Source organism: Nerophis lumbriciformis, linkage group LG03 (assembly GCF_033978685.3).
Source record: "Nerophis lumbriciformis linkage group LG03, RoL_Nlum_v2.1, whole genome shotgun sequence".
Lineage (NCBI taxonomy): Eukaryota > Metazoa > Chordata > Actinopteri > Syngnathiformes > Syngnathidae > Nerophis > Nerophis lumbriciformis.
The window spans coordinates 17,275,001-17,302,500 of NC_084550.2; the positions used below are offsets into that span (position 1 = coordinate 17,275,001).

Here is a 27,500-nt window from a genome sequence, read left to right on the forward strand (position 1 = left end):
CGAGCCGTGTGGACATTTGCCATCAGCCAATAGTTGGGGAGATGTGTCAGTGCTGTGACGCGCTTGCTAAAATGAATTCCTCGCGCTGAGTGCAAGATGTCATGTGACGCGCTGAGAAGAGCCAGGTAGCCATGACATCTCTCCCCTTTCTGCTTTTGCAAATGTAATAATACACACTTTTATCTGATATATTTGGAAGGGACATTTTCAAACAGAACAGTCTTTTTACCAATAGAAATACTAAAACAATATTTGATGATATTTATATAAAAGATACAATATATTGTCATAGCTATTTTATCATACCACATACATGAAAATATGAGATAATAACTGATCATTATTCATTTTGCAAAGGTAAATTTGTTGTGAAAGTTATCTTTTATATTATTGTGTATTTGTGTATATTTCTATCAAGCAGTGTAATTATAAAGACATGAAAGGTGATGTTTTTACATGTAAAAAGTAGTATTGTGTGCGTGTGATGTCACCTGGCCTTTGATAGCACTTTAGTACAGAAGTGACTCAGCAACCTGTGTGTGTGTGTGTGTGTGTGTGTGTGTGTGTGTGTGTGTGTGTGTGTGTGTGTGTGTGTGTGTGTGTGTGTGTGTGTGTGTGTGTGTGTGTGTGTGTGTGTGTGTGTGTGTGTGTGTGTGTGTGTGTGTGTGTGTGTGTGTGTGTGTGTGTGTGTGTGTGTGTGCCTATTAAACACATTTGCAGCAAAGTGTGTGTGCTTTCCATCCGGTGTGGTGCGTTGCTGTGCACCTACACGGACGCGAGGGCGTACTTCCTGATTTTTAAATGTCATCCTGCTTGTGTCCTCGTCGTGTGGCTCATGTGAAAGGCGGGAGTGGGCGGAGCCTGTGACGGTCCGCCGACTTGTCTCCCGTCCAATAAAAAGCGAAACTGTATTTGAAGAACATGTGCTTCCGTTTCCATGAAAAGCAGGTGACATAACGTTGAGTTTTGTGGTACGCCACAAATATACATAACTTTAAACCAACAAATAATGCAACTAATCAATGCATAAACCATGTGGGTGTTTTTGTTGTCTTGTTTAATTTGATTGTTAGTATAAAGATTGGTGTTATCAATTATATTTGTATATTTATTGATTACATTGGTATAGGGTACGGTATACCGGTACTAGTATAGTACCGCGATACTAATGAATCATATTCGGTAAAAAGTACCGGTCCCTTATGAGGGGCCGTTAGGGCCATTATTCAGAATTACCTCTTACATACACTACTGAAATGCTCTCACACAAACAACTGAAATCTTTTTCTTTTATACACACTACTGAAACACTCTTATAAACACTACTGAAATGCTCTTACATACACTACTGAAATGCTCTCACATAAACAACTGAAATGTTTTTCTTTTATACACACTACTGAAACACTCTTATAAACACTACTGAAATGCTCTTACATACACTACTGAAATGCTCTTATAAATACTACTGAAACACTCTTATAAACACTACTGAAACACTCTTACATACACTACTGAAACACTCTTATAAACACTACTGAAATGCTCTTACATACACTACTGAAACACTCTTATAAACACTACTGAAATGCTCTTACATACACTACTGAAACACTCTTATAAACACTACTGAAATGCTCTTACATACACTACTGAAACACTCTTATAAACACTACTGAAATGCTCTTACATATACTACTGAAACACTCTTATAAACACTACTGAAACACTCTTATAAAAACTACTGAAACATTCTTACATACACTACTGAAACACTCTTATAAACACTACTGAAACATTCTTACATACACTACTGAAACACTCTTATAAACACTACTGAAACATTCTTACATACTCTACTGAAACACTCTTATAAACACTACTGAAACATTCTTACATACACTACTGAAACACTCTTATAAACACTACTGAAATGTTTTTGTCTCACGCACACACACACACACACACCTGGAATTATTTTTCACTAGTATGTATAAACGGATTTCACCTGTGTGTGTGTGTGCTTTTTACACGTCTGTGTGAGAGACAACAATTTCAGTAGTATGTGTGCAAAGATTTCAGTTATGTGTATGAGCGCATCTTACCAGTGTGTATGCAAGCATTTTACCAGTGTGTGTAAGAGCATTTTACCAGTGTGTGTAAGAGCATTTTACCAGTGTGTGTAAAAGCATTTTACTAGTGTGTGTGAGCGATGTTGCATTCCGGTTCCGGTCACCAATAATCCCCGCCCCTTTTCAGACAAGTTTTTTTTTTTTTTTTTAAAGCCAAGTTGTTGACATAATGTCTGCCGACAAGTAGCTTAACCGAGGCGGGAGCTCCACTTCATAATTTGAGGGCTTCAGCGGAGAATATAAGAACACTTTCAATGCAACAAGGGTCGCCCCTGCAGGACGCGGCACCTGAGCGGCCACACAGGTGCCTTTCTCCTCCCGACAGCCAAGCATATATATATATATATATATATGTATGTATGTATGTATGTATGTATGTATGTATGTATGTATGTATGTATGTATGTATGTATGTATGTATGTATGTATGTATGTATGTATGTATGTATGTATGTATGTATGTATGTATGTATATATATGTATGTGTATATATGTATGTATGTATATATGTATGTATGTATGTATATATATATATATATATATATATATATATATATATATATATATATATATATGTATATATATATATATATATATATATATATATATATATATATATATATATATATATATATATATATATGTATATATATATATATATATATATATATATATGTAAGGTCGCAAAGAAAATGCGGACTGGATTTTGAGTGATGTGGGCATTTTCTATATGAACAAGTGGAATGGATTGGATACCGACGCACTAAAGGGGCTCTCTACCTTACGCTATGAAGTGAGGGGAAACTGAGTGAATAATGACAGGTTATATAATTATTTATTTAAACTCATATTCGGGCCACTTTATAGTAAATATGTCGGCATGTATTTGTAAAAAAAAAAAAAAAAATTGTCCCCAAATTATTTAGGGGGGCTTAAGAATATTTTAGGGGGGCTTGAGCCCCCCTAAAACAGGCCTAACAACGCCAATGAGGCATAAGGAACCTTTTTTGAGCAAAAAAAAGGATATTTAATATGTTTATGTGAAATTGATTGAATATTCCAATTAATATATTTGTGTGCACAGAAGTTCCATGAATCCAGAGGTTGTTTATTCTGTCCTTGTTGAAATGGTCACGCAGCTGTGTGGTGACTCTGGAATAAGAATGTAACAATTAGATCACATGAAAACAGCCAAGACAATATAAGTCATACAGGGAAATGCATTTTTAGACAATATGATTTGCCTGAGCGGCTAGGGAACACCAAAAAATGGATTAGAAAAGACAGATTGAAAATAATAATACAACTTTTTCTTCTTCTAGCGGACCAGATGTTGGACTTTGGTGGACCGTAACCGGCCCGCGGGCCGTAGTTTGGGGACCCCTTATCAAGTCGATAGAAAAACGCTAAATAATTGTAATCCATTATCATTAGTATTTGATTAGCTACTGACGTACCACGACGTGACTCACATTTCGACATGTTACCATTGTAGCTCACTACAATGCCATGTCGCCTTACATTTCGAGGGATTCAACAATCATTTAGAAATAAATAATGTCTAATTACCTTTTCCTCCTCTTGCTTCGATGTCCATGAACTGAAACGTTGCACTTGATGATGCTGCGGTGCAAGGTAACATTTGCTCCAGGCTGCTTGGCTGTCGGGAGGAGAAAGGCACCTGTGTGGCCGCTCAGGTGCTGCGTATAGCAGGGGCGACCCTTGTTGCATTGAAAGTGTTCTTATATTCTCCGCTGAAGCCCTCAAATTATGAAGTGGAGCTCCCGCCTCGGTTAAGCTACTTGTCGGCAGACATTTTGTCAACAACTTGGCTTTAAAAAAAATAAATAAAAAAAACTTGTCTGAAAAGGGGCGGGGATTATTGGTGACCGGAACCGGAATGCAACATCGCTCACACACACTGGTAAAATGCTCTTACACACACTGGTAAAATGCTCTTACACACACTGGTAAAATGCTTGCATACACACTGGTAAGATGCGCTCATACACATAACTGAAATCTTTGCACACATACTACTGAAATTGTTGTCTCTCACACGGACGTGTAAAAAGCACACACACACACAGGTGAAATCCGTTTATACATACTAGTGAAAAATAATTCCAGGTGTGTGTGTGCGTGAGACAAAAACATTTCAGTAGTGTTTATAAGAGTGTTTCAGTAGTGTATGTAAGAATGTTTCAGTAGTGTTTATAAGAGTGTTTCAGTAGAGTATGTAAGAATGTTTCAGTAGTGTTTATAAGAGTGTTTCAGTAGAGTATGTAAGAATGTTTCAGTAGTGTTTATAAGAGTGTTTCAGTAGTGTATGTAAGAATGTTTCAGTAGTGTTTATAAGAGTGTTTCAGTAGTGTATGTAAGAATGTTTCAGTAGTGTTTATAAGAGTGTTTCAGTAGTGTTTATAAGAGTGTTTCAGTAGTATATGTAAGAGCATTTCAGTAGTGTTTATAATAGTGTTTCAGTAGTGTATGTAAGAGCATTTCAGTAGTGTTTATAAGAGTGTTTCAGTAGTGTTTATAAGAGTGTTTCAGTAGTGTATGTAAGAGTGTTTCAGTAGTGTTTATAAGAGTGTTTCAGTAGTATTTATAAGAGCATTTCAGTAGTGTATGTAAGAGCATTTCAGTAGTGTTTATAGTGTTTATAAGAGAGTTTCAGTAGTCTATGTAAGAGTGTTTCAGTAGTGTTTATAAGAGTGTTTCAGTAGTATTTATAAGAGCATTTCAGTAGTGTATGTAAGAGCATTTCAGTAGTGTTTATAAGAGTGTTTCAGTAGTGTGTATACAAGAAAAACATTTCAGTTGTTTATGTGAGAGCATTTCAGTAGTGTATGTAAGAGCATTTCAGTAGTGTTTATAAGAGTGTTTCAGTAGTGTGTATAAAATAAAAAGATTTCAGTTGTTTGTGTGAGAGCATTTCAGTAGTGTATGTAAGAGGTAATTCTGAATAATGGCCCTAACGGCCCCTCATAGTCCCTCCCCCCTCCCTACGTTATGTCATTGCTGGTTTTACAAGCAGAGGAGCATGTTCGGCAGCGCACAATCACGGAGTACTTACAAGCAGACACAGTGTGTAGACAGAAAAGGGAGAATGGACGCATTTTGGCTTAAAAACAATAAAGGTGAATTTATAACACTGAAATGCCCTCAGGAAGAGGTGCTTTAAGACATGGCTAGCTAGCTAGCGGCTAACGTCGAGCCGCAGTCTGCAGTGTTTTAGCTACTTCTAAATCACTAATCCTCACCTCCATGGCGACAAATAAAGTAAATTTCTTACAAGTATCATCCCTGCAGGACGAGGAATAGCTAAACATGCTTCACTACACACCGTAGCTTACCGGCGTCACAATGTAAACAAACACCATGGGTGGATCTACACCTGACATCCACTGTAATGATACCAAGTACAATAGCGTATCTAGTCGATACTACTATGATTACAGCAATATTTTTTATCGTCACAAAATCTTTTTTCCTTTTTAAAAAATGTATATTATGTTTATAAACTCAGGAAATGTGTCCCTGGACACACGAGGACTTTGAATATGACCATTGTATGATCCTGTAACTACTTGGTATTGGATCGATACCCAAATTTGCGGTATCATCCAAAACTAATGTAAAGCAACCAAACAACAGAAAAATAAGTGATTATTACATTTTAACAGTAGTGTAGATAGAACATGTTTAAAGTGAGAGTAAGCAAATATTAACAGTAAATGAACAAGTAGATTAATAATTCATTTTCTACCACTTGTCCTTAAAAATGTTGACAAAATAATAGAATGGAAAATTACCGTATTTTTCGGACTATAAATCAATTTTTTTTTCATAGTTTGGCCGGTGGTGCGACTTATACTCAGGAGCGACTTATGTGTGAAATGATTAACACATTACCGTAAAATATCAAATAATATTATTTAGCTCATTCACGTAAGAGACTAGACGTATAAGATTTCATGGGATTTAGTGATTAGGAGTGACAGATTATTTGGTAAACGTATAGCATGTTCTATATGTTATAGTTATTTGAATGACTCTAACCATAATATGTTACGTTAACATACCAGGCACGTTCTCAGTTGGTTATTTATGCCTCATATAAAGTACACTTATTCAGCCTGTTGTTCACTATTCTTTATTTATTTTAAATTGCCTTTCAAATGTCTATTCTTGGTGTTGGATTTTATCAAATACATCCATCCCATCCATCCATTTTCTACCGCTTATTCCCTTTTGGGGTCGCGGGGGGCGCTGGAGCCTATCTCAGCTACAATCGGGCGGAAGGCGGGGTACACCCTGGACAAGTTGCCACGTCATCGCAGGGCCAACACAGATAGACAGACAACATTCACACTCACATCCACACACTAGGGCCAATTTAGTGTTGTCAAATACATTTCCCCCAAAAATGCGATTTATACTCCTGTGCGACTTATATATGTTTTTTTCCTTCTTTATTATGCATTTTCGGCTGGTGCGACTTATACTCCGGTGCGACTTATACTCCGAAAAATGCGGTACATAATATAATACTGCATATGTCAGCAGACTAATTAGGAGCCTTTGTTTGCTTACTTACTAACAAAACAAAACTTGTCTCGTATGTTCACAATTTTATTTAAGGACAAAATGAGTACATAGGTTTAATGTACCGTAAGATTTTTTTGTTAAAATAAAGACAATAATGCTATTTTTTGTGGTCCCCTTTATTTAGAAAAGTATCTAAAAGTATCGAAATACATTTTGGTACAGGTACCAAAATATTGGTATTGGGAGAACCCTACATTGGTATAATTGTCGACATTGTTATTGATTAATTACGTTTACAAAATCGACTACATCAGTATAACCGTAGATTAAATTGGTGTAACGATCGACTCTGTTGGTATAACGATCGACTACGTTGGTATAAATATCCATTTGTAATAATATGGCAGCTCTGCTGGCGCCTATCTTCTTTTTGTTGCAGTGCCTAGTTTACTGGGTCACGGTGCATAGCTGCCTGCGCGCACACCTGGTGGTCATTTCCTCTTAACTACTTAAGCTCTCCAGTCCCTTCAACGCCAGTAGATTTCTTGATGATTCACCCTTCCAGTTGTGTGCATCTCCTCTGCTTTGGCTCCGCTCACGCTTCTCGTCCCCTGTGGCTCAGTCCCAGCCTTGCGGTTGTAGTGGTAACTGTTACCTCTCCACACCGTCTTTGTGCTGTTTTCTTACACCACAAGTGTGTATCCTTACTTATTTTTTTGCTTACTCCATTTTGAGTGCTCTTTTTGTTATTATTTGTATTTTATTTTTGGGGTCCGATCCTGACAAATCTACAGAGAAAGAATGCCTCCAGTCTGCGCTCACCGGCTTTGGGCAGACTCTTGATTAACAAGACCAGCTGCGGCGTGATTTGACGGACGCTTTCCGGACGCTGTCGGCCAACGTCGGCACCCTCAGCAAGCGTGGCAATCAGACAAGCGCTGTGAATCATCCGGGGTGAGGTCACGCCGGGAGGGAGACATTCCCACTTCACCAGCGGCTAGTCCTCCCATTCCTCAGTAGCCCAATATTCCCCTCCTTCGTTTCACTGGTGAGTCTGGCTGCTGTGAACAGTTTTATTTATCAGTGCTCATTAGTTTTTGACCAGCAACCTGGTTCCTATTCCACTGACCAGGCTAAGATACTTTGTATCATGAGCCTGCTATTGGACAAATTAGGACATTGGCGGTTAGTAACAAATCTCCTGCTGTGCGCTCGTCCCTACCTTTGTTTACTAAGGAAATAATGAACGTTTTTGATCACCCCCTAAAAGGCAGAGAAGCAGGCTGCCGCCTGTTGGACTTTACACAAGGCAAGCTCTCTGTTTCCCCATTGACTTTCATATCCTCACTGTAGAGAGCCGATTTGGTGACGCCGCTTTATGCAGACTTTTTAGCAAGGCGTTAAATTGTCACATTAAGAACTGACTTGCTACTCGTGACAAAATTGCTACCCTTGACTGACTGATTAAATTAGCCATTCGTCAAGATGACAGAATTCGCGAGTGCAATAGAGAGGACGATAAGGACGATAGTGTCATGATCCGTTGCCCGGATCATGTTTTGTTTAGTTAAAAACTCCCTTTTTAGCAAGGCGTTAAATTGTCACATTAAGAACTGACTTGCTACTCGTGACAAAATTGCTACCCTTGACTGACTGATTAAATTAGCCATTCGTCAAGATGACAGAATTCGCGAGTGCAATAGAGAGGACGATAAGGACGATAGTGTCATGATCCGTTGCCCGGATCATGTTTTGTTTAGTTAAAAACTCCCTTAGTTCTGTTTCAGCACCCTTGGGTTTGTGTTTTCTTGGTTGCCATGGGTTCTGATTATTTCAGAGAGCTATTTATTCCTGCTTTTCGCCACACTCAGTCTGGCTGTCTTGGTTGCTCATGCAACAAGTTACGTTGGTATACTCTTTGATTCCTGGTTCAATGCTAAGTTTTCCCGTTAATCTGAAGTGAAGTGAATTACATTTATATAGCGCTTTTTCTCAAGTGACTCAAAGCGCTTTACATTGTGAAACCCAATATCTAAGTTACATTTAAACCAGTGTGGGTGGCACTGGGAGCAGTTGGGTAAAGTGTCTTGCCCAAGGACACAACAGCAGTGACTAGGATAGCGGAAGCAGGGATCGAACCTGCAACCCTGAAGTTGCTGGCACGGCCGCTCTATTTACCTATTAGCTATTTCCTTAGCTTCCCGTACAATCTGCACGCTTTTCTGTATTTTTGTATTTTGCCTGATTCATGGAAAATAAATCGTTTTCCTACCTGCACACTACCTCCGGAGTTCCGTCTGCATCTTGGGGAAACGATCGGCGCATTACCATGCGACCCATTGATTGATTTAAACTTTTATTAGTAGATTGCACAGTGTAGTACATATTCCGTACAATTGACCACTAAATGGTAACACCCGAATAAGTTTTTCAACTTGTTTAAGTCGGGGTCCACTTAAATTGATTAATGATACAGATATATAATATCATCATAATACAGTCATCACACAAGATAATCATCAGAGTATATACATTGAATTATTTACATTATTTACAATCCGGGATGTGGGGGGGGGGTTAGGTTTGGTTGATATCAACACTTCAATCATCAACAATTGCATCATCAGAGAAATGGACATTGGAACAGTGTAGGACTGACTTGGTAGGATATGTACAGCAAGTAGTGGACATAGAGAGAGAGATCAGAAAGCATAAGAATAAGTATCTACATTTGATTATTTACATTTGATTATTTACAATCCGGAAGGTAGGATGTGGAAGGGTTGCAGTTGCCTGGAGGTGTTCCTTTCGTGCGGTTTTGAAGGAGGATAGAGATGCCCTTTCTTTTACACCTGTTGGGAGTGCATTCCATATTGATGTGGCATAGAAGGAGAATGAGTTAAGACCTTTGTTAGATCGGAATCTGGGTTTAACGTGGTTAGTTGAGCTCCCCCTGGTGTTGTGGTTATGACGGTCATTTACGTTAAGTTATGTACTTCGGTATCAGGGAGGTGTAGCGGATTTTATAGACTAGGCTCAGTGCAAGTTGTTTTACTCTGTCCTCCACCCTGAGCCAGCCCACTTTGGAGAAGTGGGTAGGAGTGAGGTGTGATCTGGGGTGGAGGTCTAGAAGTAATCTGATTAGCTTGTTCTGGGATGTTTGGAGTTTAGATTTGAGGGTTTTGGAGGTGCTCGAGTACCAGGAGGTGCATGCGTAATCGAAAAAGGTTTGGATGAGAGTTCCCGCTAGAATCTTCAACCGTAACAGATAGCCGATATTGTCCCTATTCACCCAATGGAGCAATATCGACAGTGGCAGGAGACGACCCCGTAATCGTTCATGCCATAACCACCTCTTCAGCCTAACGATGCGGTGCCAAAGCAGCTTAGAGGGTAAGTCACCGCTAGTGGGCGAGGTCGTCGACAAAGAGTACGTCTCTGTCGCTATTGTGCAAGCCCGGACAGTCACATCTCCAAATGCTCCATTAGTCCCCTAAAACACACTCAAGCTGCTGCTTCTCCTGCAGGGAAACACCAAACAGCCTGTTTTTAATGGCGCAAGCTCTTAGTCCTGGAAAAGATTTGATCTTTCAGGGACAACGTAAGGGGTGTGAAGCAGTGTCAAAATTATTGCTTTTATTGACTTGGGGGCAGACGATTGCTTCTTGGACTCGGACTTTGTGAAATTGCATAAGATTACTAAAATTAAGCTTTGCTCTCCTAAAGAGGTCCTGTCTTTATGTGACACCCCAAACTGAGACATGAGCTTTACAGTAATCGTGTAATCACCATGAAGCGTTACGCTTCTTTATCCTTCCATGTCAGTCTCCAACCATTGCATTAGGGTCTCCCATGGCTGATACTGGATAATCCCAGTATTGATTGGGATAGGACCACCAGCTAATTGTTTGCGTTCCGCTGTTCCCTTGAGCCACGCCAAGCCATGTTGATGAGATCATTAATTTGTCAGAGGTTTCTTGTCCAATATCATGACCTCAAACAGGTATTTAGTAAGGACCGGGCTCAGTCCCTTCCCCCACACTGTTCTTATGACTGGTCCATTAAACTCCTCCCATCGTTACCAGTGGCTAGACTTTATAATGTGTCAGGGTTGGAACAGCATGCATTAAATGACTATATTTCCTTGTCTTTTGTGGCGGATTTCATTTTCAAATCCAGACCGTGGTCGAGTGGCCACCTCCTACATTAAGGAAGCATTTGCAAAAGTTATTGCGTTTTGCTAACTTCTACAAGCTGAACCTTTGACGAGGCTTACATCCACTAAGGTAACTTTCCGGTGGACCTCAGAAGCTGAGGCCGCCTTTTCCTCGCTAAATTAATTGTTTACTAAAGCACCCACTTGTGCATGTTGGTCCTGCTTTATAATTTTTTGTTGAGGTTGATGCATCGGATACAGAATTTGCAGCAGTTCCGTCCCAGCGTTTACTGGTTGACCAGAGGCTACACCCTTGTGCTTTCTTCTTGCGTCTCCTCACAGCAGCTGAAAGGAACTATGATGTGGGGAGTAGAGAGTTGCTGGCCATTGTTTTTGCGCTACAGGGGTGGAGGCACTGGTTGGAGGCGACTGCCACGCCATTTCTGGTCATCACCGATCATAGGAACCTGGCATACATTAGGACTACTCAAAGACTAAACTCTCGCCAAGCACGTTGGTCACTCACACACTTCAACTTCTCTATCACCTACGTACCCGACGTGCTCTCCAGAGTTTCAGATTGGCCATTGAGGAAACCACTCCGGACACCATCAAACCTGCTGCTGAAGTTATGGGAGCACTACATTGGGGGGTGGAGGGAAGGGTAGCCAGTGCGGCTTCCAAGACTAAGGTCCCTGACAACATTCCTGCAGGCAAGATATTTGTACTGACTGAACTGAGGTCTGAAGTCCTAAATGGGGACACGCGTCCAAAGTAGCGTGTCATCCTGGCGTGAGGCGCATTCTGTGTTTGGTCTCGCAGAGAGTCTGGTGGCCGGAAATTAGAAAAGACATCAAGGACTTTGTGAACGCCTGCTCTGCCTGTGCTGAAAAAAAAAAGCCTCTCCTTGCCCTCCTGCTGGATTCGTCCACCCTCTGTCTATTCTGTGGTCCCACATAGCCTTAGATTTCATTACAGGCCTTCCAATTTCCTGGGGAAACTCAATCATACTCAATGTGGGCGACCAGTTTTCTAAGATGGCTCACTTCATTGCCCTGTCCAAACTACCTACTTCCCTAGAGACTGCATAACTCCTGGTCAAGCCCATTATCTGCCTATATGGTATCCCTCAGAAGCTGGTCTCAGACGGGGACCCCAACTCGCTTCCCAGGTTTGGAAGGCGTTTTGCATAGTGTTGGGAGCCACCCGGAGTCTTTCATCTGGTTATCGTCCACTGACCAAAAACCAAATGGAGCGGGCTAACCAGGCCCTGGAGGCAGCACTCCGCTTTGTGTGCCAACTACACCCTTCACACTGGTCCTCTCACCTCCCTTGGGTGTAGTATGCATCACCAAATCTGCCCTCTGCTGCGAGGATACAAAAGTCAATGGAGTATGCAGCTACAGAGAGCTTGCCTTGTTTAAAGTCCTACAGACGGCTGCCGGCTACTCTGCCTTTTAGGAGGTGATCAAAAACATTTATTATAAAGTTAAAGTTATTTCCTTAGTAAACAAAAGGTAGTGATGAGCGAACAGCAGGAGAGTTGTTACTAACCACCATGGCCTAAGCGGCGGCTTTGTCCGGGAGGTGAAGAATATTGGGCTGCCAAGGAGTGGAAGGAATAGCCGCTGGTGAAGGTGGGAAGGTACCCGTCCCGGTGTGACCTCCCTCCAGATGAGTCACAGTGCTCGTCTGATCGTCACGCTGGCTGAGGGTGCCTGACTGAGGCGGCTGTCAAATCACGCAGCAGCTGGTCGTGATTGTACTGAGTCTGTCTAAAGCTGGTGAGCGCAGAATGGAGGAGTTCTTTCTTTGAAGGGTCCATGTTGGCTGGGAGATTCTGTCACAATCGGCTTATTAGGAGTAGGACGCCAACGCAGAGCAGAGAAATAAATAAGAATAATAACAAAAAGATTAGGATGCACACTTGAGTTGTGAGAAACGGAAATTGCACACAGAAGCTGTGGAGAATAACAATTAACACTCCAAACGCAAAGCCGGGACAGAGCTACAGGGAACGAGAAGCGTGAGTGGAGCCAAAGCAGAGGAAATGCACACAACTGGAACATCAGGAATCCTCTGGTGTCGGGTGAAGGGACTGGAAAGCTTAAGTAGTGAGGAGGAAATGAGTATCAGGTGTGCTGCGCTCCGTGACCCAGAAACCAGGCACTGCAACAAAAAGAAAATAAGCGGCAGCCGAGCTGCCAGAGTATTACACAGAAGTCATAATTGGTTGAAGGTAGGGCCCTTGGTGTTTCGATCCTTGGCTACAGAAGCTAGCTCTTTGGATGTGGAATGTCACCTCGCTGGTGGGGAAGGTACCTGAGCTGGTGTGCAAGCCGGAGAAGGTCCAACTGGATCTAGTCAGACTCACTTCGACACACAGGAAGGGCTCCTGAGAGGGGACCAGATCTGAACCCAAGTGGTGTTTTGTTATCAGACTTTTGTGCTTGTCACAGATTGTCCATAATAAACACCATGTTTAAACATAAGGGTGTTCAAATGTGCACTTGGCACCTGGACACTCTAAGCTGCTGTTCGATGATCAACCTTGTGGTTATGTTCTCCACTGAATTTCCAGTCTTATGTTTGAGACACTCGGGCGAAGAGAGTGTAGACTGACCCAACCAATCTACATGTACTTTGAGGACTTGGAGAAGGCATTCTGGTGTGTCTCTCAGGAAATCCTGTGGGGAGTTCTCAGAGAGTATGGTGTATCCACTCCATAAATGATCAGTGTCTGAGCTTCCAGTGAGGGTTGGACTCCGTCCGGGCTGCTCTTTGTCACCGATTCTGTGTACAACGTTTATGGAAAGGATTTGTAGGCACAGTCACGGCGTTAGGAGGATCTTCTCTGGTAACTGCAGAATTAGGTCTCTGCATTTTGCGGATTATGTGGTCCTGCTGGCTTCATCTGGCCAAGATATTTAGCATTTCTGTAGGATATCATTTGTTTTAAGGTTGTGAAAATGTATTGGTACTAGGGCTGGGCGATATATCGATATACGCGATATATCGCGGGTTTGTCTCTGTGCGATATAGAAAATGACTATATCGTGATATCGAGTATACGTTCTCACGCAGTTGCTTTTAGCTCCGGGCATTACACGACAGGCTCTCCTCTTTCCAGTCTCTCCTTCTCACAGACAGCAAGCGCACCTTCTTACACACATTACATACTGTCACGTCATACGTCACATACGTATACGCCCTCGCTGAGCAGAGAGGTAGCAACATGGCTAACGTTAGCTGTGATGCTAGTGGAGTGGTGCGAGCGCTAATACAAGAGAAAGAAGGTGCGAATCTGGTAACAAATGGAGGAATAATTAATTCCCAAGAAAAACAGCATCGTCTGGCGGTGGTTTGGCTTCAAGTGGGAAGATGTCGAACAGACAACCGTAATTTGTCAAGTGTGGGGCAAAAGCTTTGCTATAAAAAGTAGCATTACTGCTGTAACAAACAGTTCAGGGTGTCCCAAGTTACCGGAGTGTGTTAGGTAAGGAGGAGGAGTTGTTGCCGTAGGGCTGTGACGTAGGGTGTGTGTGGTTGTGGAAGGTGTGTGATGTTGACATTAAAGAAGGGGTGGCTACCGAACCTGCTCTAATGTCTCCCGTTTATTATTTTATTAGATAAGTACACTGTATAGGCGAACCCAGGACACTCGGCTACACTGCTAATATGTAGCATCATTTGAAAAGTCACCCGCTAGACAATGAAGAGGGCTTACTCCGCACGTCAATATCACCGTTTGGTGCCACACGTCCATACCATCAAAATGCAGAGGCAAACATTTCCAGATCAACACCGTATGAAAAAAATAGGGATTTTTTAGTTGTGATTTCCTTCTCTGCATGAAAGTTTAAAAGCAGCATATATTGATTCAGTATGAAGAAGAATGTTTTAATGTAGACACATAGAATCATCATACTGCTGTGATTATATGCATCAAGTGTTCATTCAAGGCTAAGGCAAAATATCGAGATATATATCGTGTATTGTGATATGGCCTTAAAATATCGCGATATTAAAAAAAGGCAATATCGCCCAGCCCTAATTGGTACTATGATTAAAGGATGTCTGATTTTTATAAATGTAAGCTTGCAATTTGACAAGAGTTGTGTGTAGGGCTGGGCGATATATCGAATATACTTGATATATCGCGGGTTTGTCTCTGTGCGATATAGAAAACGACTATATCGTAATATTTGAGTATACGTTCTCACGCAGTTGCTTTTAGCTGCGGGCATTACACTACAGGCTTTTCTCACGATTTCTTGTCTGTCCTTCTCACAGAGACATAAAACAAGCGCACCTTGTTACATACTGCTGCGCGTGCAACGCCATACGCCCTCGTGGAGCAGAGAGGTAGCGACATGGGTAACGTTAGCTGTGATGCTAGCCGAGAGGTGCGAGTGGTAATACGAGAGAGAGAAGGTGCGAATCTGGTAATAAATGAAGGAATAATTACTTCAAAGAAAAACAGCACAGGGTCCATCGTCTGGCGGTGGTTTGGCTTCAAGCGGAAAGATGTTGAACAGACAACCGTAATATGTCAAGTATGCAGCAAAAGCGTTGCTACAAAAAGAAGCAGCACTGCTAATGTGTAGCATCATTTGAAAAGTCACCCGGCCGGTGCCATCCATCCATCCATTTTCTACCGCTTATTCCCTTCGGGGTCGCGGGGGGCGCTGGAGCCTATCTCAGCTACAATCGGGCGGAAGGCGGGGTACACCCTGGACGAGTCGCCACCTCATCGCAGGGCCAACACAGATAGACAGACAACATTCACACTCACAATCACACACTAGGGCCAATGTAGTGTTGCCAATCGGTGCCACACCAACAAAATGCCCAAGCAACCATTTCCACATCAACACCGTATGAAAAGAAATAGTCAACAATAGAAGGAGATAACGTCTGCAGGAACCTACCACATAGCGAAGGACATACACTATTTGATTTCCTATTATGCAGCTCTTTTTTATTTGACAGTTATTGAAATATCTTGTGTGACATCATGCACAAAAGTGCACTTTATGTGTTTTAAACTATTGTAGTGGCGTTCTGTACAAAAAGCGCACTTTAATTTAGTGTTGTTTTGATATGTCATCTTAGTGACATCATGCACAAAAGTGCACTAATAGCTTGTTTTAAAATGTCTCTGACAATCTTGCACTTTCTGTTTTGAAATGACATGAATGTTTGTGCCACTGCTTAATAACTGTTTAATAAATACACTTTTGCTAAATTGACTTAGTTGTGATTTTCCTCTCTGCATGAAAGTTTAAAATGAGCATATATTAATGCAGTATGAACAAGAATGTTTTATTGTAGACACATAGAATCATCATACTGCTGTGATTATATGCATCAAGTGTTCATTTAAGGCTAAGACAAAATATCGAGATATATATTGTGTATCGTGACATGGCCTAAGAATATCGAGATATTAATAAAAGGCCATATCGCCCAGCCCTAATTGTGTGTGAATACATCAATAACTTGGTCATTTGATGAAGTAGTTGCATTAAAAATTATGGGGTAGTAAGCGCAAATATATACAAGATGTGATTAGACCAGTGTTTTTCAACCTTTTTTGAGCTAAGGCACATGTTTTTAATTGAAAAACTCCGGAGGCACACCACCAGCAGAAAAAATTAAACTCAGCAGCCGATATTGACAATAAAAAAATGTTCTCGCAATTGTTGGATATGACTTTAAACCATAACAGACCATGCATCACTATAGCTCTTGTCCCAAAGTGCTGTCACGACCTGTCACGTCACGCCGCGACTTATTTAGAGTGTTTTGGTGTTTTCCTGTGCGTAGTGTTTTAGTTCTTGTCTTTTGGTGGCTTTTCCTGTTTTGTTGGTGTTTTCCTGTAGCAGTTTAATGTCTTCCTTTGAGCGCTATTTCCCGCATGTGCTTTTTTTTTTAGCAATCAAGACTATTCAAGTTGTTTTTATCCTTCTTTGTGTGGAGATAGTTGATTGTCATGTCATGTACGGATGTACTTTGTGGACGCTTTCTGCTCCACGCGCTGTAAGTCTTTGCTGTCGTCCAGCATTTTGTTTTTGTTTACCCTGTAGCCAATTCAGTTTTAGTTTCGTTCTGCATAGCCATCCCTAAGCTTCAATGCCTTTTCTTAGCGGCACTCGCCTTCTGTTTATTTTTGGTTTAAGCATTGGATACCTTTTGACCTGCACGCTGCCTCCAGCATATTGTGATCACAACAAAGCAATTAGCTACCTGCTGCCACCTACTGATATGGAAGAGTATTACACGGTTACTCTGCCGAGCTCTAGACAGCACCGACACTCAACAACAGCACATTATTAGCGGACTATAATTACTTGTTGGCAAAAAATATTTTTACCCCATATAGGTGAAATGACATAATCTCCCACGGCACACCAGACTGTATCTCATGGCACATTAGTGTTGGGGACCACTGGATTAGACAACCAAAATATGTTTGGAGGGAATTTATGCTGCATTCAGTGCTGCAGAAAAAGTCCGAAATGTGAGCAAAATGAAACTAAAAAAAACGTTTACTCCGTGTCTTTTGAAGGTGTTTCGGACCGACTTCATCACGGCCATGAAGCTGCCCGACTCGGCCCAGCTCGGCCCGGACGACTTCTACGTGCTGTCGGACCCTTGGAGGCAAGAGTGGGAGAAGGGGGTGCAGGTGCCCGCCAACATGGAGGCCAACCCGCAGCCTGTGGTCCGGTAAGAGCAGACTAAACGCGGCACGGTACCTCTCAGCGTCCGTCTTCTGCTGACTCAGCTTTTATTTGGATGGTGTCTACTAAAGATGACGTCTCTTAGTTTGGTATTGATGAAGTTAGGGCTTCTTGTACCTGAGATCTAAAGTCTTGCTGGCTTAAAGGGGAACATTATCACAATTTCAGAATGGTTAAAACCATTAAAAATCAGTTCCCAGTGGCTTATTATATTTTTCGAAGTTTTTTTCAAAATTTACCCATCACGCAATATCCCTAAAAAAAGCTTCAAAGTGCCTGATTTTAACCATCGTTATAAACACCCGTCCATTTTCCTGTGACGTCACAGCCAACACAAACAAACATGGCATAAAGAACAGCAAGCTATAGCGACATTAGCTCCGATTCAGACTCGGATTTCAGCGGCTTAAGCGATTCAACAGATTACGAATGTATTGAAACGGATGGTTGTAGTGTGGAGGCAGGCAGCGAAAAGGAAATTGAAGAAGAAACTGAAGCTATTGAGCCATATCGGTTTGAACCGTATGCAAGCGAAAACGACACGACAGCCAGCGACACAGGAGAAAGCGAGGACGAATTCGGCGATCGCCTTCTAACCAACGATTGGTATGTGTTTGTTTGGCATTAAAGGAAACTAACAACTATGAACTAGGTTTACAGCATATGAAATACATTTGGCAACAACATGCACTTTGAGAGTGCAGACAGCCCAATTTTCATCAATTAATATATTCTGTAGACATACCCTCATCCGCGCTCTTTTCCTGAAGGTGATCTGTCCAGTTTTGGAGTTGATGTCAGCAGGCCAGGGAAGCTAGGGTCGATATTCTTCTCTTGATCAGCTTCGGTGGCATAAGGGACGGTGTGAGCCAAGACATCCAGGGGGTTTAGCTCGCTCGTCTGCTGGAACAAACTGCCGCCATTGCTTGCCGTGCTACTGAGGGCCTTTGTCCCTGAATTGCTCACACACTCCGGCAGATTCAATGGGGGTCTGGCGGCAGATTTCTTTGACTTTATCGTTGGAAATGCATCTGCTTTGAGTGTCGCAGGATATCCACACATTCTTGCCATCTCTGTCGTAGCATAGCTTTTGTCGGTAAAGTGTGCGGAACAAACGTCCAATTTCTTGCCACTTTCACATCTTTGGGCCACTGGTGCAACTTGAATCCGTCCCTGTTCGTGTTGTTACACCCTCCGACAACACACTGACGAGGCATGATGTCTCCAAGGTACGGAAAACAGTAGAAAAAACGGAAAATAACAGAGCTGATTTGACTCGGTGTTTGAGAAAATGGCGGATTGCTTCCCGATGTGACGCCACTTTGTGACGTCATCGCTCCGAGAGCGAATATTAGAAAGGCGTTTAATTCGCCAAAATTCACCCATTTAGAGTTCGGAAATCGGTTAAAAAAACATATGGTCTTTTTTCTGCAACATCAAGGTATATATTGACGCTTACATAGGTCTGGTGATAATGTTGCCCTTTAAGACACAGTTAATTAAAAAAAAAAATGACAAGTTGGCTTCTGTGTGAACACAGGAAGTGATAAATGTGTCTTTGCGCAATGTTAACACTGGAAAATTTGCTAATATTTCACACACACACATGCGCGCACACACTCACACACACGCACACAGTCACACATTCACACACAAGCAGATGGATGAGAACAGATTGTCAAGACGAAGACAAAAGATAAAGATAAGCATAAATCACACTCTTTATTGTTTAAAATAATTAATTGTAGAAGATCTAAAGCAGGGGTGTCAAAAGTAAGGCCCGTGGGCCGGATCACGCTTGCAAGCAGGTTTTATCCGGCCCGCGGATGAGTTTGCTAAGTATAAAAATGAACCGAAATTTTTGAATGAAAGAAACAGTTGTTCTAAATGTGTCCACTAGATGTCGCAATAGTGATTCTTTGTATCTTTGTAGATGATGCTACATATGTAAAAAAATAAATAAACCATATGATGTTAGTGCACCAGTCAAGGAAAATGAGCAAACTACATAAATAACATCCTTTAATTTAATTTTGATGTTATTTTTTTTATTTTGATGGATTGAAAATTAACACCAATGAGTTGACTGATGAACATTATCGTATAATTGATTTAGAAAGTATAAATAATGACAAATAAAGATAGAATGCTCTTAACCCCAACATGTAAGTGTAAAAAAACAACAACAACATTATGATTTTTACATTTCTAGAATGTGCTTTTTCTATTTTTAAACAAAGAAAACAATCTGAAGTTGTCTACCATGAATTGATTAACGTGGACCCCGACTTAAACAAGTTGAAGAACTTATTCGGGTGTTACCATTTAGTGGTCAATTGTACGGGAATATGTACTGTACTGTGCAATCTACTAATAAAAGTTTCAATCATTCAATCAGTCTTTATTTTTAAGTTATCGTGCCGTGATTTTACCAGTCTGGCCCACTTGGGAGTAGATTTTTCTCCATGTGGCGCCCGATCTAAAATGAGTTTGACACCCCTAGTCTAAAGCAACATCCATCCATCCATTTTCTACCGCTTATTCCCTTCGGGGTTGCGGGGGGCGCTGGAGGCTATCTCAGCTACAATCGGGCGGAAGGCGGGGTACACCCTGGACAAGTCGCCACCTCATCGCAGGGCCAACACAGATAGACAGACAACATTCACACTCACATTCACACACTAGGGACCATTTAGTGTTGCCAATCAATCTATTGTCATTGATAAAATGTCACTTTTTAGTCTTTCATTCATCCTTTTTGTTCCTGTCTAGGCTGTCTGTCTTTTTAACAGAAAACAGACGGTGGAAAGTGGAGCAAAGCTTCTATAAAAGTAATGACAAAATATTATACAACTCACATTGTGCGTTTAAATAGTAGGAATGTATTCAATTCCATTTCCATTCTTGAGCTGACGATTTGATTCAGAATCGATTCTTAAACCTCGATTGAACAGATTCCCGCAATATATTATTTTGTATAGAAATCATAAGAAAACGTTTTCAAAACGGGTAACGGGTACAAAAGCTCCTTAGGTATGTATGATTTGTATGCACATATTCTTCAAAATGTTTAATTGATTCAGAATCGTAATAAATAGGATTTGCAATTTAATTGTGATAGGATAGACTTTATACTGCGTGGGTTCCCTCCGGGTACTCCAGCTTCCTCCCACCTCCAAAGACATGCACCTGGGGATAGGTTGATTGGCAACACTAAATTGGCCCTAGTGTGTGAATGTGAGTGTGAATGTTGTCTGTCTATCTGTGTTGGCCCTGCGATGAGGTGGGGACTTGTCCAGGGTGTACCCCGCCTTCCGCCCGATTGTAGCTGAGATAGGCTCCAGCGCCCCCCGCGACCTCAAAAGGGAATAAGCGGTAGAAAATGGATGGATGGATGGATAGACTTTATCCATTCCACTATGAGGAAATGGTGTGGTTTCAGTGCAGATACAAAAAGTTCACAACTATAAAGTAAAGCAAACATTAACGCATAAAAAACATTAAAAGCGCACAGAGCTGATGCAACCAGCTGCAAATACAGTGGCACTATTTCTACATACAGCTACACATTGAAACAGAGACAGTACCCTTTTACGGTACCCTTACCAAATAGATTTTAGCGCTGTAGATCGCTCTCAACAGTTCAGACAAAATAGATTTTAGCGCTATATATCGCTCTCAACCGTTCAGACATGTTTCTAACGTGCGGGGGTAAATGATCAAAAAGATCATAAAGAACACTTTTGGTTGTGCTCCCATTTTTCATGACTTGAACTCAAACTTTTACTATAAACACAAAATACCTATTTCTCTCAAATATTGTTCACAAATCTGTCTAAATCTGTGTTAGTGAGCATTTCATCTTTGCCAAGATAATACATCGCACCTCACAGGTATGGCATATCAAGATGCTGATTAAACAGCATGGTTATTGCACAAGTGTGCCTGTGACTGCCCCCCAAAAAAAGCCACTCTGAAATGTGCAGTTTTATCACACAGCACAATGCTACAGAGTTTAACGGAGCGTGCAGTTGGCATGCTGACTGCAGGAATGCCCACCAGAGCTGTTGCCTGTGACTTGAATGTTCATTCCTCTACAATAAGCCATCTCCAAAGGTGTTTTAGAGAATTTGGCAGTTGATCCAACCGGCCTCTAAACTGCAGAACACATGTAACCACAACAGCCCAGAACCTCCACATCCAGCCGGTGCACCTGAAAGTAAATTTTCAACCCCAATACCTGCAGTGTGCAAAAGATGGCGCCATAGCACAAACAATAACACACCGTTTCAGTCCTCTGCTTGGGTTTAATGCAAACTATTTAACACAAAACATTACGGGCATTAGCGGGAAAAAAAATCCATATATTAGCCGCTGCATCTTATAAGCCGCAGGGTCTAAAAGTAGCTGCTTTTAGTCCGGAAGACCTCAATATGGTATTTGTTTTCCCAATTTTGTTAGCTCCAGTGATTTTTGAGGTTAAGGTTACAAGGAACACCCAAAACATTAACACATTCCTAAAATCACAAGTTTTTGGAAAACTTTGTTTTTTAAACGAGGGTTGTACGGTATACTGGTGCTAGTATAGTACCGCGATACTAATGAATCATATTCGGTACTATACCGCCTCTAAAAAGTAACGCATCAAGTAATGCATTCTTGCTCAAAAACTAAAGATAAAGGTGAAGTTATAACACTGAAACGCCCTCAGGAAGAGGTGCTTTAAGACATGGCTAGCTAGCTAGCGGCTAAAGTCCAGTGTTTTAGTTACTTCTAAATCCCTAATCCTTGCCTCCATGGCGACAAATAAAGTACGTTTCTTACATGTATCATCCCTGCAGGACAAGGAATAGCTAAACATGCTTCACTACACACCGTAGCTCACCGGCGTCACAATGTAAACAAACGCCATGGGTGGATCTACACCTGACGTCCACTGTAATTATACCAAGTTCAAAAGCGTATCTAGTCGATACTACTATGATCACATCGATATAAAATTCATATTATGTTTATAAAGTCAGGAAATACGTCCCTGGACACTTTAGGACTTTGAATATGACCAATGTATAACTACTGTCTATAACTACTTGGTATCGGATCGATACCCAAATTTATGGTATCAACCAAAACTAATGTAAAGCATCCAAACAACAAAGGAATAAGTGATTATTACATTTTAACAGACGTGTAGATAGAACACGTTAAAAGAGAAAGTAAGCAGATATTAACAGTAAATGAACAAGTAGATGAATAATACATTTTCTGCCACTATTTTGACAAAATAATAGCATGGAAAATGACACTATTTTACTGCATATGTCAGCAGACTAATTAGGAGCCTTTGTTTGCTTACTTACTAATAAAAGAAAAGTTGTCTCGTATGTTCACTATTTAATTCAAGGGCAAAGATGAAATAAGAAACATATGTTTAATGTACCGGAATATTTTTTGTTAAAATAAAGACAATAATACCATTTTTTGTGGTCCCCTTTATTTAGAAAAGTATTGAAAAGTATCTAAACACATTTTGGTACCGGTACCAAAATATTGGTATCGGGACAACCCTATTTAAAACATTGCAACTTACCAAATGTTTTAGGCCACAACTATGACAAAGGACAGTTAAACCCTGCAGAGACGCATCATATTCATGTGTGAACAGTAGGGGTGTAACGGTACGTGTATTTGTATTGAACCGTTTCGGTTCGGTTCGGAGGTGTACCGAACAAGTTTCCACACGGACATATTAAGTAGCGTAACGCCCGTTGTGTAAACAATGCACACCGAGGCACAACACACGGCATGCTAGCAACGACCAGGCTAGGACAACATGCAAAAGCCAGAGCTGGAAGACCCTCCTGCCTCGTTAAGATCTCCAGTTTGGGAACACTTTGGCTGCGCGATACAACAATGGAGGACGGAGGTTTGCCGACATTGTTCAGCAGCTGCTTCTGACAACACTTCAAACATGCTAACCCATTTGAAGCGTCACCACCGCATTCAAGCAGCCTCTCCTCGGCGAGTCAGGCTGGGGTTATGAGAGTAGCGTATGTGTGTGTGTGGCCCTTTAATATGTGACAGCATGTGAGGTGAGTGACGTATGTTAGTGTGTGGGCGAGAGAGGTAAGGGAGCGGTAGCGTGAGTGCGGGGAGTGGCTAGTGTTTTGTTGGATTGGCTGTGTGCAAGGCAGCATGGTGGAAGAGGGGTTAGTGTGTCTGCCTCACAATACAAAGGTCCTGAGCAGTCCTGGGTTCAATCCCGCGCTCTGGATCTTTCTGTGTGGAGTTTGCATGTTCTCCCCGTGACTGCGTGGGTTCCCTCCGGGTTCTCCGGCTTCCTCCCACCTCCAAAAACATGCACCTGGGGATAGGTTGATTGGCAAAACTAAATTGGCCCTAGTGTGTGAAAGTGAGTGTGAATGTTGTCTGTCCATCTGTGTTGGCCCTGCGATGAGGTGGCGACTTGTCCAGGGTGTACCCCGCCTTCCGCCCGATTGCAGCTGAGATAGGCTCCAGCGCCCCCCGCGACCCGAAGGGATTAAGCGGTAGAAAATGGATGGATGGATGGCTGTGTGCAAGACCTCAATGAAGCCACGATTTGCAACTTATCGCCGGACTCCTCATTTACCCTGGAGTCCGGAGCTGTAGAGACCCACTGCCGGATAGAGTGAAAGGTGTTGCCCCTGAGAAAACATCGGTCCTGGAGACGTGTCTCCCCTGCGCTCCTCGACTGCGGTCTGGGAGCCGGAAGCAGGAAAGGTGCAACACAGGGCTAAAGCAACAACAAATGTTTTTATAGCAGCAGATTTAAGACCATATTGCTTTAAAAACTAGATTTTGACCCACATTTATGGTGGAAGAACAATAAGCCCTTATATCCTCTTACTGCCAAGTTAGCCAGGCTGGAGGGGGGGGAAGAAAAGTTAATCTGAGGCTGAGTTGACTTGAAACTGTTTAATGTTGCACTTTTTATATGTAGAAGAAAAGTTTTGTCATTTTATTTAAAGGGGAACATTATCACCAGACCTATGTAAGCGTCAATATATACCTTGATGTTGCAGAAAAAAGACCATATATTTTTTTAACCGATTTCCGAACTCTAAACGGGTGAATTTTGGCGAATTAAACGCCTTTCTAATATTTGCTCTCGGAGCGATGACGTCACAACGTGGCGTCACATCGGGAAGCAATCCGCCATTTTCTCAAACACCGAGTCAAATCAGCTCTGTTATTTTCCGTTTTTTTCGACTGTTTTTCGTACCTTGGAGACATCATGCCTCGTCGGTGTGTTGTCGGAGGGTGTAACAACACGAACAGGGACGGATTCAAGTTGCACCAGTGACCCAAAGATGTGAAAGTGGCAAGAAATTGGACGTTTGTTCCGCACACTTCACCGACGAAAGCTATGCTACGACAGAGATGGCAAGAATGTGTGGATATCCTGCGACACTCAAAGCAGATGCATTTCCAACGATAAAGTCAAAGAAATCTGCCGCCAGAACCCCATTGAATCTGCCGGAGTGTGTGAGCAATTCAGGGACAAAGGACCTCGGTAGCACGGCAAGCAATGGCGGCAGTTTGTTCCCGCAGACGAGCGAGCTAAACCCCCTATCGACCCTAGCTTCCCTGGCCTGCTGACATCAACTCCAAACTGGACAGATCAGCTTTCAGGAAAAGAGCGCGGATGAGGGTATGTCTACAGAATATATTAATTGATGAAAATTGGGCTGTCTGCACTCTCAAAGTGCATGTTGTTGCCAAATGTATTTCATATGCTGTAAACCTAGTTCATAGTTGTTAGTTTCCTTTAATGCCAAACAAACACATACCAATCGTTGGTTAGAAGGCGATCGCCGAATTCGTCCTTGCTTTCTCCCGTGTCGCTGGCTGTCGTGTCGTTTTCGTCGGTTTCGCTTGCATACGGTTCAAACCGATATGGCTCAATAGCTTCAGTTTCTTCTTCAATTTCGTTTTCGCTACCTGCCTCCACACTACAACCATCCGTTTCAATACATTCGTAATCTGTTTAATCGCTTAAGCCGCTGAAATCCGAGTCTGAATCCGAGTTAATGTCGCTATAGCTTGCTGTTCTTTCCGCCATGTTTGTTTTGTGTTGGCTTCACTATGTGACGTCACAGGAAAATGGACGGGTGTTTATAACGATGGTTAAAATCAGGCACTTTGAAGCTTTTTTTTAGGGATATTGCGTGATGGGTAAAATTTTGAAAAAAACTTCGAAAAATATAATAAGCCACTGGGAACTGATTTTTAATGGTTTTAACCCTTCTGAAATTGTGATAATGTTCCCCTTTAATCTGAGCAACAGCTTGAGGCAGTTTAATGTTGATTAACGTGGACCCCGACTTAAACAAGTTGAAAAACTTATTCGGGTGTTACCATTTAGTGGTGAATTGTACGGAATGTGTACTGTACTGTGCAATCTACTAATAAAAGTCGCAATCAATCAATCAATCAATCAATCAATCAATCAAAAAAGCACTTTATATGTAGAAAGGTTTTGTTAAGAAACCATTCTGAGCCTTATCTTATTTAGTTTTTATTTTATATATGTTGACCACATTAACCCTGGCAATGGACGCTGTGTGTATACCTGTGTATGTTTTTTGCCATTGTTTACAAATTTGGTAAATAAATAACCAAAACATTTATATTTTGTTGTTTTCTTACTGTACCGAAAATGAACCGAACCGTGACCTCTAAACCAAGGTACGTACCGAACCGAAATTTTTGTGTACCGTTACACCCCTAGTGAACAGTATTATGTTGAAGTACGTGCTCATTGCAGATACAAGTTTGCTTGTGTGATTTCTTTCAGTGGAGTCTAGCAGGAGTTAAGTTAATGAAAGATGACATAATCTGTAAAAACTCTTGTTAAAAAAAAAAAAAAAAAAAAAAAAGTAGCTGCGACTGGCTTTGACTTTTTGGTCTTCCTGGCCAGGTGGCGCCATTCTTTACATTCACTTAACCACTTTTGGACTTTTTAGTGAAAATGGAGAACTTATTTTTTCTTGTTTGGATGTAAAACTTTTGATTTGTGTGTTAACTTCAAAAAAAGCTCTTATTGATATAAAACATTGTTTTATATGCCCCTAAAAAAAAAAAAAAGGTTCATCATGATTTTCTTCCTCTTCTCTTGGCACTCGCCTTCTTTCTGCGTCTGGTCACCTCCCTCTCACCTCCCCAGGGGAAGTCATCACGCCTGTTGCGTAACGTGTGCAGACCGCCGACCCAGACGCACAATTATTACAGCCGCACGTGAACACTTGTGTATGACACGTGACAGCTGCTATTTCATTTTGCACTTTATAGTACACACACACACACACACACACACACACACACACACACACACACACACACACACACACACACACACACACACACACACACACACACACACACAGACACACAGTAGGGAAGTGGACTGTGTTGTTTTGTGGTTGTGTTGAGGAAAGCTGCAATGTGTGCGGCGTGAAAACATGCTGACACAGCAACTTTTTAACTTTGTTAGAGCAGCAGGTCAGATTTGGAGCGAGTGTGGTTACAGCAAAAGCGTGTTGTTGTTTTTCATTTTAGTTTCTACTTACGATTGTTGGCACTGTTAAGTGTAATAGAAATATTCTTTTAATTTGCATTTCATAGCTGAACAATAGCGGACAATAACACAAATGACGTGAACGAAAACATGTTTGGGGGGAATGTACTAATGCCTAAACCACTTCCTGTACGCTGCACACACTTTATTTCATGCTGTCTTACTGTAACTTTGCATTCATAACATATACTGTACTTACTGTACATATACAGTATACAATATATCTGTACAGCTATACTTCTATACATCTATTATTCTATACATCTATGGCAGTGGTAGCAGAAACATGTTGGTTGGTC

General features: G+C 41.5%; 1 protein-coding gene across 1 annotated transcript in view; it reads left to right on the top strand.

The window, feature by feature from the left end:
- The window catches only part of jade2 (jade family PHD finger 2), a 141,805-nt gene that overhangs the window by 44,731 nt on the left and 69,574 nt on the right, over window positions 1-27,500 (top strand). Inside the window, exon 4 of the mRNA XM_061934440.1 lies at window positions 17,411-17,568. Coding sequence (XP_061790424.1) covers window positions 17,411-17,568 — 158 coding nt within the window. The remainder of the gene's footprint in view (window positions 1-17,410; window positions 17,569-27,500) is intronic.